Below are 12,871 nucleotides of genomic sequence, written 5' to 3' on the forward strand. Positions count from 1 at the left end.
CCGTCAATATTTCTTGAAAATGTATTTCTTGAAAAAAAAAATGTTCAACTTAATGTCAGTTATTTGCAAAATGTTAACCCAAATCTAATGTCTTGTAAAATTTGATTATGTTCTGGTTCCATTTTTGTGAAGAGATGACATTTGGGACCAGTAAAATGAGCTCCACCATCTTTCATTCAAAATTACCCTTCTCTTTCGAAATTGGAAATATGCTAACAAATAACCCATTCTGTATGGAGGAATGTCTTAACAGACATTATTTAACATTCAAAATCGGTACATTTACACAGTGCCTTAGTTTGTGCAAGTGCACACGTTATTCTGAGAGGAAATCAACTTCCTGTTGCTCTGAACTCCTGCGACTGTCTCTCTCCCCATACACATGCCACAGGACTTCTATTTTGAAAAATTCTAGTTGTATTATATAATGCAGTTATTTTTGCTATTTATCAAGGGTGCCTATCTTTTTAACCAATCGCTGCACACTGCGTGCAAAATATTAGGAAAGTGAGTATTCCGATCGTATTACTATTACTATGCAAATTTTCCAACTCCAAACCATGTACATTGAGTGATTGTTTTTTTTTATCCCCTGCTGATTTTGTACGTTTCCCCACTGACAAAGAAATTATCAGTCTATAATTTTAATGAGGGACTGTTCAAATAAAAAAAAATCAAATTAAATAAATTGATTTGCATTTTAATGAGTGAAATAAGCATTTGATCCCCTCTCAATCAGAAAGATTTCTGGCTCCCAGATGTATTTTATATGGGTAACGAGCTGAGATTAGGAGCAGTGTCATTTCTCCAGTGTTGTCAAATAAAAAGATATGATCAAATATTTGCAAAAATGTGAGGGGTGTACTCACTTTCATGAGATACTGTATGTCCTACATGTTTTTCGTTCTGGAATTTTCTGGCTAGTTTGAAGTGGTTTGTAGTGTTTTGACCTGTTGGAGTAGGTGAAAATAGGAGTGGGAGAGTCCTCACTGCCTCACCCTAGGGTGGAAATTCATACCACCATGTAAGTCCTGCCCACCTGACCCCACAGCCAAGTGTGAAATGTGACACGGCTCTGTGGTCCTCTTTAAGACACGCTTTTGGGGGGAGGTTGCATACAGACATATGTGTGTATTGTGTGCGTGTGTGTGTGTGTGTGTGTGTTTGTTTGTGTGTGGGAATGTGAGTGCATGGTCCCAGGTCCACTAGGTTGCCTGCAGCAGCTGTCCACTGGCATTTGAGCCGTGTCGTCAGTAGTGACAGGGTGGGATCAGTTGAACTGACGGGGGCGGCCTGCAGTCTGACTCAGTGGGGTTGCTCTTGCCGTCTTTCGCCCAAGTCATCCACGCTTCACTTTCGTTGCCGCTGCCACATCCCGGGACCACCACTATGGCAGACCAGTACCAGTACAACACCAACGAGGAGAAGTTAGTGAAGGACAGCCACACCAAGGAGATTGACTTGATCAACCGAGACCCCAATTCGATCAATGATGATGTGATTAAGGTAGGTGAACCATGACGACGCCATGTCTAGTTAGAACATTTTCCTTTTCAAATAATGCAAGGAAAACCAAGTTTAAAGTCTAAACCTTTAAGTTCATGTGTAAAATTTAAAATCTAAAGTTTAATACATGTGTCTGTGTTGCTGTCATCAAGGTCCCAAAATAGTCTGCAGGCCAATTCCCTGTCCCCCAGCAAGGCACTCAGGGTTTATTTCTGGAACGGAGCTGAAGGGGCGTGACACACAGTGATATAATTATGCAGTTTCTTTTCAAAGCTTTATAATGTCATGTATTTATAGAAATGGAGTGGTATAAGTTGAGCCATTTCTTGCATTTAGCATCACTATGTCCAAGGCAAATATAGAATTCTTACAACAACAACAACAACAAAAGTATATTTATATATAAATATATGTATTTAAGGATGCGCTCTATCTATGAAATAATTTGATTGAATGTAAATCACCGGGAACAAAAGTGGTTTCCTGGCACAAGTGAACTAAGTATATTAATGAGCACAGCAGTAGGCTGGTGGTGTGTTGTGACAATGGGTAATGGTCCTGGTGCAGTATGGCCAAAGTAGTTGTGTGGAGTATGTTGAATGTATGCCTACATCTACATATAGATCTCTGTTTTACATCAATTAGTCGTCCATTTTCCTGGACAGTATTTTTTTTAGATCTGACATTGTTTTAGGAAAAGTTGGGATTTCAGGTTACTGAGCACAGGAATCAGGTCTGAGATGTTTTAGTTATGTTTAGCAAGTTCAGGCTCCCTTTTACCAGGCAATATTTTGTGTGCCTCTGCATCATTGCTTGCCTTTCACACAGGTACATGTTTGTTTTATTTTTGTGGTTTCATCCAATTGCCTATTTAGTGCCAGTTTTCTAAAATATACATGAAGATTGTATGCATTTTTCTTCAAGTTGTGGGTTTCCACCTAACATCCCTGTTGCAAATTAAAAGTGTTACATGACCACTACGGTCAAAAATAGTTTTGAACGGTCACCCATTTATGCAATAATGTATTTTCCTAAAAGTATTGAAGAACACTTGGTACAGTAGTGTTGATGCTACATATTTCAGGTTTTCCAAAATAACAAGATGCAAAGTTTGACAGGTGCTTCAATGAAACAAAATACATGCCCATTTTGAATTTGGGGCCAGCAACATGTTTCAAAAACGTTGGGACAGGTGCATGTTTACCACTGTGTTGCGTCATCTGTTAGCAATACTTTGTAAGCGTTTGGGAACTGAGGAGACCAATTGCTGTAGTTTGGAAAGTGACATTTTTATTTTTGCTTGATACAGGATTTCAGCTGCTCAACAGTTCAGGGTCTCCTTTGCTGTATTTTTTGTTTAATAATACACCAAATGTGTTCAATGGCTGACAGGTCTAGACTGCAGGCAGGCCGGTTTATGGGTGAGAAGGCAAAACACGTTTTTTATTTTTTATGGGATTCACATTCAACTGTAGGTCATAACAGAATGGCACAATCATAAAACAAAACACAGCAACAAAGAAAAAATGAACTGACCCCTGTTCAAAAGTCTTAATACTGTGTATTTCCCCTTAACATCAATGACAGCGTGCAGTCTTTTGGAATAGTTGTCTATTAGGCCCCACATTCTTTCAGGTGGTATAGCTGCCAATTCGTCTTGGCAAAATGCCTCCAGGTCATGCAAAGACTTTGGTCGTCTTGCATGAACCGGACATCTGAGCCTGGGTCCTCTCTTGGTTTCTTCCTAAAATTCGACCTTCTTAGGGAGTTTTTCCTAGCCACTGAAATTCAACACTACTGTTGTTTGCTCCTTGGGGTTTAAGGCCGGGTGTCTCTGTAAAGCACTTTGTGACAACTGCTGTTGTAAAAAGGGCTTTATAAATAAATTTTGATTGATTGATTGATTGATTGAGATCTCCTCAGAGTGGCTCGATGATATTAAGGTCAGGAGTCTGTAATGGCCACTCCAGAACCTTCACCTTTTTCTGCTGTAACCACTGGAGGGTAAACTTGGCAATGTTCTTAGGATCATTTTCGTACTGGAAAGTCCAAGAGCGTTCGCATGCGCAGCATTCATTCAGAAGAATGCAAATTGTCTGCCAGTATTTTCTGATAACATGCTGCATTCCTCTTGCCATCAATCAAGATTCCTTGTGCCTTTAGAGCTCACACACCCCCAAAACAAGTGAGCCACCACCATGCTTCACAGTAGGGATGGTATTCTGTTCACTATAAGCCTTGTTATCCCCTCTCCAAACATAGCCCTTATGGTTGTGACCATAAAGCTCTATTTTGGTGTCGTCACTCCAAATTACAGCTGTGATGCGTGTCAAGGTGTTGTTGGGCATATTGTAACCAGGCTTTTTTGTGGCATTGGCGGAGTAAAGGCTTCTTTCTGGCTACTCGACAATGCAGCTCATTCTTGTTCAAGTATCGTCGTATTGTGCTCCTTGAAACAACCACACCGTCTTTTTCCAGAGCAGCCTGTGTTTCTCCTGAGGTTACCTGTGGGTTTTTCTTTGTATCCTGAACAATTCTTCAGGCTGAAATCTTTCTTGGTCTACCTGACCTTGGCTTGGTATGAAGAGATCCCCAAATGTTCCACTTCTTAATAATTTATTGAACAACACTGACTGGCATTTGCAAGGCTTTGGATATCTTTTTATGTCCTTTTCCATATTTATTAAGTTCCATTACCTTGTTACGCAGGTCTTTTGATAGTTCTTTTCTGCTCCCCATGGCTCAGTATCTAGCCTGCTCAGTGAATTCACGTGAGAGCTAACAAACTCATTGACTATTTATACAAGGTGGAAAGTTCAAAGGTTTATTTGTCATTTGCAATAACAAGTTACGGCAATGAAATGCTTGGTTTTCCTACTGCCAACAGTGCAGTTAAAAGTTGAAAAGTAACAGTAATTATAATTTACAAAAACACACATCAATAATAATAACTATACAAATGTTGTGCAAGTAAAAGTGACGTGTGCATGATGTACACTCACCTAAAGGATTATTAGGAACACCTGTTCAATTTCTCATTAATGCAATTATCTAATCAACCAATCACATGGCAGTTGCTTCAATTCATTTAGGGGTGTGGTCCTGGTCTAGACAATCTACTGAACTCCAAACTGAATGTCAGAATGGGAAAGAAAGGTGATTTAAGCAATTTTGAGTGTGGCATGGTTGTTGGTGCATGACGGGCCGGTCTGAGTATTTCACAATCTGTTCAGTCACTGGGATTTTCACGCACAACCATTTCTAGGGTTTACAAAGAATGGTGTGAAAAGGGAAAAACATCCCCTATGCGGCAGTCCTGTGGGCGAAAATGCCTTCTTGATGCTAGAGGTCAGAGGAGAATGGGCCGACTGATTCAAGCTGATAGAAGAGCAACTTTGACTGAAATAACCACTCGTTACAACCGAGGTATACAACAAAGCATTTGTGAAGCCACAACACGCACAACCTTGAGGCGGATGGACTACAACAGCAGAATGTGGATATGGTAGAACGGGAGCTTCGTGCCCTGCATGTGCATCCCACAAATCTCCATAAACTGCAAGATGCCATCCTATCAATATGGGCAAGCATTTCTAAAGAATGCTTTCAGCACCTTGTTGAATCAATGCCACGTAGAATTAAGGCAGTTCTGAAGGCGAAAGGGGGTCAAACACAATATTAGTATGGTGTTCCTAATAATCCTTTAGGTGAGTGTAAGTGACAGATGTACATGATATAAAGTGACAGGTGTGTATGGACTATAAATGAAAGGGAAGATGGGTTCCTGGGTTGAGCAGCCTTACGGCCTGAGGAACGAAGCTGTCCCATAGCCTGTTAGTTTTGGACTGAATACCCCTGTACCTTCTGCCTGACGGCAGCTTGGTAAACAGTCCGTGGCATGGGTGGCTGGGATCTGTAATGATCCGTTTGCTCCTCCTCCTATACCTTCTGTGTAGAGATCCTGCAGGGATGGCAGGTCAGACCTTGTGATGCTCTCTGCTGTTTTAATCACCCTCTGAAGTGCTTTATGGTCGAGGGCGGTGCAGCTGCCATACCAGCCGGTGACACAGCCAGTCAGGATACTCTCAATAGTCAACCTGGTCTTTATAACATATTCTAATGACCTTGGTATTGCTGTTACTCGTCTTAAATCCTCATGTCTAATGTGGGGTAGTGGGTAAGGCAAATGCCTTCTCATCCAAATGTTGCTGTTTCAAAACACCGGTCAAACATTTTGTTAAAACATCGTCTTCCATAGCATTCGTAAATAGCAAAAACAATTCTGGCGTTCGTATGTTATTTTACATTTTAATAGCGCTCGTAACATTTGATACGTTGTAATAGTGTTTGTAAGATATGTTACGTTTTAATAATTTCATAATGTATCATATGTTTTGGTGGCACATTGCAATGTAACCAAACGTAACATCACATATCATACGAAATCGGGTGCCATGGATTTTCGTAAAATAGTCTACGTAGGTTCCTGAGACCAGGTTGCAACAGTGCATCTATAGAGGTTGGCGGGTATCCCGGAATCCATTCCAAATCTCCTTAATTGGCATAGAAAGAAGAGCCGTTTCCTGGCCTCCTTCACCACAATATTAGAGTGATGAGACCAGGTCTCATCCCTGATGTTGAGACAAGTCAACGCTGATGTTGACCCAGAGGAACCTGATGTTGTGCACTCTCTCTACACAGACACTAATTGCAATTTAAAAAGCCACTGGTGTGGGAAATTCACCTTTAATTGTCATTTTCACCTGTGTGTGTCACCTTGTGTGGCCAAACATTCAAGGGTATGTAAACTTTTGATCAGGGCCATTTGGGTGATTTCTTTTATCATTATGATTTAAAAAGGAGCCCAACAACAATGTGATAATAAATGGCTTCATATGATCACTATCCTTAAATCAATGGCAAAATTTCAAAACATCTGCCAGGTTATGCAAACATATGAGCACAGCTGTATATTGTTCAGCATTATTAATGGTGCCTTCATAAATATGCAAGTCATCCATGCCATGTGCACTAATTCACCCCCATACCATCAGGGATGTTGACTTTTCAACTGTGTGCTGATAAAATGCTGGATGGTTTCACTCCTCTTTAGTCCAGAGAGTGCAACATCCATGATTCCCAAAAATAATTTAAGTTTTCCACTTGCCTCATCTTAAATGAGTTCAGGCCCAGAGAAGGCAGTGGCGGTTCTGAATCTTGTTTATATATGGTTTCTTCTTTGCATGGTAAAGTTTTAACTTTTGTAGATGCAGTGACACACTGTGTTCACAGACAATGGTTTTCTGAAGTGTTTCTGAGCCCATGCAGTGATGTCCACTACAGAGTCGTGTCTGGTTTTAATGTAGTGCCGTCTGAAGGCCCAAAAATCACAATTGGTTTTCGGCCTTGCCCTTGCATGCAGAGATTTCTCTGAATATCTAAATGATTTGTCTGAATATTTAAATGATTTTATATACCATAGATTTTGAGACTCACAAATCCTTTGTAATTTTACATTGAGAAACATTATTCTTAAATTGTATCACTATTTGCCCCAGTGCGTACATGATTTACATGTACGCAGCGTCCCAACTTTTTTTTATAACGGGGTTGTATTAAACCTAATGTTTCAATGAAACAGAAATGCTCCACCTTGTTGTTAGATAATATACTGTAGAAGTTAAGACTTTCAGCTCAATTTCAGAATTATTCATACTTGGGGGGTCAGTGTTTTTACTGTAGAAGTAACATTATGCAATGCAGTGTTTTTTGGCCTTGGCCATTTTAAAGGTTTTTAGAAACAGGTTTGGTACAGGAATATAACAATATGCAGGTAATTCTGATTAAATCAGATGTTCCCAAATAATTGGTGCTGCTCTCACTTTCTTGCTCTCTGAAAAACATTTGGGTGGTTAAACATTGTTTGTTGGTTTGCTTTTTACCAATCAAAAGAAATTATGCAGAATTAATTTACATAATTTATTAATAATATACTATGGCTATGCATACAGCATATACATAAGACAAAATACAATTATCTTCTCTGGCAACAAGAAATTATGTCATCTTAAATATATGATCCCATGATTCATTTTGTTCATAGTTTCCTAGAAACAAGGGATAGTTCCACTAATAATTTGGCTTAATTTACCCAGGTCTCCCTTACACTACTTATCATGAAGCTGTATTTCTCTAGAACTCAGGAAATAATGGTTTACTGATGGGCTGAACAGGGCTAATGGAAAAACATAAATTGACTTGTGTTACATTTTAAGTATAACACTACAGTGTGTGCCAGAGCACTACACTGTGGAATTTTATTGTGAAATATTTTGTACATTTTATTTATCTGACAGAGCAGTGGCACGGAAATAGTTTTTATTACACTGTTACTTAAGTGTTACTGAAAGTTAGAAACATTTTCCTTAAGACTTGTTATACTGAATTTTACTAAAAGATTTTAAGTTTCAAATGAAAATGTTCCCAGCATGCTCTGCTTCATATTGATATTTTGGAATTGTTTTATTATCCATTTTTTGCATGTACATTGACTGATTAATTAATCTTAGCTACACAAGAATCAAACACATACATTAATCCAAAGTAATCCAATCATGTAGTAAATCAGATACTTTGCATCCACTATTTCAAAAATCTTCCTGTCAAAACGAATGCTGGAATCCAATGGGAATTGTGCATTCCTTTGCATAGAAATCTTAGACCAGTGCTTTGTGGGTTGCTTTGTGAAATTCCCAAATTTTTCAGAAATCTGAGCAGAAGCAGTGACTTCGTTTTTGGAAATCTGTGAATTTCCTGAAAGTTGTTTTAACCATGGGTTTCTGGCAAGTGGTCTAGGATTTTTAACTGACAGCACAGTGTATTTTGAGGACATCTGAAACAAATAGTCTGTGAGATGCAAGACTAGTATTCATAATTGACTATTTTATAACAATCAAAGAAGCAATATTATTGAAAATAAATGTGTTCAAAACCATGTCTCTCATTAACAAATACAGTCATGGGTGGTATCTCTAAAGTTCACTTAAAAGGGCATAGGTGTGGCTTAGTGTTTTACTAAAAGAAAGTCTAAATAATTAGGTGTCCTTTACTTCTATATTTTGAGTTAGTTTACTTATTATTTTCAAGGTAATTGGTTTCCTAAAAAGTATTGAGTTCACCGAACTTATCGGTGTACGGTCTAGTCTGACAAAGTGGATGGCAGTGTGGTAAATTACATCTTATTTATTTGAGAAGCTTTTCAGTGGCACCGCCATAGTCAAATATTGGTAGGGTATACTTTTTACAAGGCTCCTAGGTTAAAGGATGTCTTATTATGGAATGACAAGTTTCTTGCTGAATTCCTGCGGAATGTAGTCAATTTTCAAACAATAAAAATCCCCCTCCCAGATGTTCATCAACAGCATGGACCTGTGGGACCATAAATAAAGACTATGTTCTAGGATACAGAACAGATGGGAGCCTGGTAGTGTACTGTAATGTCCCTTGGTGTAGCTGTTTATTTCAATTTGTAAGGACACTGGGCTGGGGATGTGCTAAGCACATTGCTCTTTTTTTTAAAGGAAACTTACACCTGATCCGATATACACAGCATCTACTGTGAATGCTCTGTCAAAACTGCCTTCTTCACAAAATGTTGTTGATTGAATCCTGGCACTGGTGTCATTTAATCAGAAAACCCTAGCCTTTCTTTAACTTACCCGGGCTGATGATGGGCTGAACAGGGCTAATGGAAAAACATAAATTGACTTGTGTTACATTTTAAGTATAACATTACAGTATGTGCGAGGGCTGAAGGATCCATTAAATGTATAAAATATTTCACAAAGAAATTCAACAATAATGCATCTGGACAGGCAAATAGATTTGACTTTATAATTACACTGTAGGTACGACAGTTGATAACCAATTCTTATTTCCTATTTTGTCAGTGACAATCCACTAACATTGTCCATGGTATTCCCTTCCTGCAGGTGGAGTTTGAGGATGTGATCGCTGAGCCCGATGGCACACACAGTCTGGATGGGGTTTGGAAGCTCAGCTACACCACCTTCACAGTATCCAAGTACTGGTGCTACCGCATCCTTTCTGCCATCTTCGGTATCCCTGTGGCTCTGCTGTGGGGCTTCCTCTTCGCCTGCATCTCTTTCTGTCACATCTGGGCGGTGGTGCCCTGCATTAAGAGCTGCTTCATCGAGTCCCAATGCATCAGCCGCATCTACTCCCTCTGCATCCAAACCTTCTGTGACCCCTTCTTTGAAGCCCTGGGCAAGATCTTCAGCAGTGTGAAAGTAGCCTTGCGCAAAGAGGTCTAGATACTCCCACAACAGTGTTTGCATATGTTTGGATGAATCATACCCCATTTTATCTGGCAGACCAGATGACCAGTCCTGGTATCCTCATATTTCCCAAAACAACCCCCTCCTCCCATTTCTTTTCTCTTCACCCAAAGCTCATGGTCCCACCCACCTAGACCTTTGATTCCTGACATGTACAAAGTGCACAGTTCCACTAGGGGCTATGTGACAGCTGCAGCATGGTTGGCTTGGCAGTTTTGTCTCTGTTAAAAGGCAGATTGCTATCTGTTCACTGAGGGAATTGAAGTCTGGCAGCCATGGAATGGGCAGGACTTGTGTCTCAGTGTGAATGGATCATTAGAGGACAATGGTCACATGATATAAGCGACACAAACAGCATTTCATCATCTGTAAGACAATGTGGTCTATATAATATACTTTTTTGGCCAATTCTGAGTTAAACTGTCCGATATGTGTATCAGTTTGTGTGTGTGTGTGTGGTGGGTATTTGTGCGTTTTGTGCCTGATGCAACACTATTTAATGTTGTGTAATGGAAAGAATAATTGTAATCCGTGAACTAAATTATATCACATTTTACAATATTAATTAATAATATGCATTTTCTTTACTGAGTAATTTTGATTAAAAATATTAGAAATTGTGAATTTTGTTTCAGATTTCTTTTACATCATTTAGCAAAAATTTTAATGTATGTGCAGTTGTAAAAAAAAACAATACCCCCGCCGGGTCGCGGGGGCAGCAGTCTAAGCAGAGATGCCCAGACTTCCCTCCAGCTCTTCCGGGGGGGCAGCGAGGCGTTCCCAGGCCAGCCGGGAGACATAGTCCCTCCAGCGTGTCCTAGGTCTTCCCAGGGGTCTCCTCCCGGTGGGACGGGCCCGGAACACCTTCCCAGGAAGGCGTTCAGGAGGCATCCAGAACAGATGCCCAAGCCACCTCAGCTGACCCCTCTCGATAAATGAGAACCAAGTGTTAAAATTACAAGTTGTATTTTTTATTTGCATGTTGATAATAACAATTTTACTAAGGACAGATTAACTTATTGTATAGGCCCTCAACCCTGTCCTCAGGGACCCCAGCCATGGACCCCCAGACATTCAATTTGTTGTCTATTACAGTACTAGTGCACCTGATTAGACTTGTCCGCCAATCATCAATCAATTGATCAATGAATAAGGTGTGTCTTTCGAGGGCTGTGACAATATTGTAAATTGTTTGGGGGTTCTTGAGTAGAGGACTGAAGATCTAGGACAAAACTGAAACTATTTTGAATCAACATTTTGAAAAATAACTGTTGCTGATTAATTAAAGATGCAGATAGGGACTTTTGTGATTAACAAAATCCATTTTATGCATAATATGTTTTTTATATGTGCATAATCTGTAAGTCACTATCATTCCTCTTTCCATGGACTTCCAAGTTTGAAAACAAGGGGTTTTGATGACATAGGGTGAGAATCGTCACAGTAACAATCGTTATTGTTTTTGGCCAAAAACAACCAATGGCAAAAAATACTGCAGCCTGCATCTTGAATAATTTTTTACTAGTAGGATCAAATCTAATTTGCAAGCAATTTGCTCTATCACCATTTGCACAGCTGTTGTCTGCATTTGTAATATATTAGACTGTAGCTATTAATATTCCATGGATTATTGAATGGAAATCACAAATCATTTTTTATTGAAAATATTCAAAGGAGGTCACATGTCTTGGACACTCGGGTGAAGAGAGGGGCGGAGCTGTCAACTGATCACCACCTGGTTGTGAGTTGGATCCGATGGCGGGGGAGGAAGCTGGACAGACTCGGCAGGCCCAAGCGTACTGTAAGGGTCTGCTGGGAACGTCTGGCCGAGTCTCCTGTCAGAGAGATCTTTAACTCCCACCTCCGGCAGAGCTTTGACTGGATCCCGAGGGAGGCTGGAGATATTGAGTCCGAGTGGACCATGTTCTCCACCGCCATTGTCGAAGCGGCCGCTCGGAGCTGTGGCCGTAAGGTCTCCGGTGCCTGTCGAGGCGGCAATCCCCGAACCCGGTGGTGGACACCGGAAGTAAGGGATGCCGTCAAGCTGAAGAAGGAGTCCTATCAGGCCTGGTTGGCTTGTGGGACTCCAGAGGCAGCTGACGGGTACCGACAGGCCAAGCGGACTGCAGCCCGGGTGGTTGTGGAGGCAAAAACTCGGGCCTGGGAGGAGTTCAGTGAGGCCATGGAGAAGGACTATCGGCTGGCCTCGAAGAGATTCTGGCAAACCATCCGGCGCCTCAGGAGAGGGAAACAGTGCCCTACCAACGCTGTTTACAGTAGAGGTGGGCAGCTGTTGACCTCAACTGGGGATGTCGTCGGGCGGTGGAAGGAGTACTTCGAGGATCTCCTCAATCCCGCCGTCACGTCTTCCATTGAGGAAGCAGAGGATGAGGGCTCAGAGGTGGACTCGTCCATCACCCGGGCTGAAGTCACCGAGGTGGTTAAGAAACTCCTCGGTGGCAAGGCACCGGGGGTGGATGAGATCCGCCCTGAGTACCTCAAGTCTCTGGATGTTGTGGGGCTGTCTTGGTTGACACGCCTGTGCAACATCGCGTGGCAGTCGGGGACAGTGCCTCTGGGATGGCAGACCGGGGTGGTGGTCCCTCTTTATAAGAAGGGGGACCGGAGGGTGTGTTCCAACTATAGGGGGATCACACTTCTCAGCCTCCCCGGGAAAGTCTATGCCAGGGTTCTGGAGAGGAGAATACGGCCGATAGTAGAACCTCGGATTCAGGAGGAACAGTGTGGTTTTCGTCCAGGCCGTGGAACACTGGACCAACTCTATACCCTCTACAGGGTGATGGAGGGTTCATGGGAGTTTGCCCAACCAGTCCACATGTGTTTTGTGGATTTGGAGAAGTCATTCGACTGTGTCCCTCGCGGCATCCTGTGGAGAGTGCTTCGGGAATATGGGGTCCTGGGTCCTTTGCTAAGGGCTGTCAGGTCCCTGTACGACCGAAGCAGGAGCTTGGTCCGCATTGCCGGCAGTAAGTCAGACTTGTTCCCTG

At 41.4% G+C, this 12,871-nt stretch overlaps 1 protein-coding gene across 1 annotated transcript; it reads left to right on the top strand.

The window, feature by feature from the left end:
• The first annotated feature begins 1,242 nt into the window (after positions 1-1,242).
• cav3 (caveolin 3) lies at positions 1,243-10,477 on the top strand. The gene is given in 2 exon segments (NM_001311004.1): positions 1,243-1,506; positions 9,498-10,477. Coding segments are annotated over 2 exon segments (459 nt in total). The 5' UTR covers positions 1,243-1,389; the 3' UTR covers positions 9,840-10,477.
• The last annotated feature ends 2,394 nt before the right edge of the window (positions 10,478-12,871 follow it).

This window comes from Esox lucius, chromosome 17 (assembly GCF_011004845.1).
Source record: "Esox lucius isolate fEsoLuc1 chromosome 17, fEsoLuc1.pri, whole genome shotgun sequence".
NCBI classification, from domain to species: Eukaryota; Metazoa; Chordata; class Actinopteri; order Esociformes; family Esocidae; genus Esox; species Esox lucius.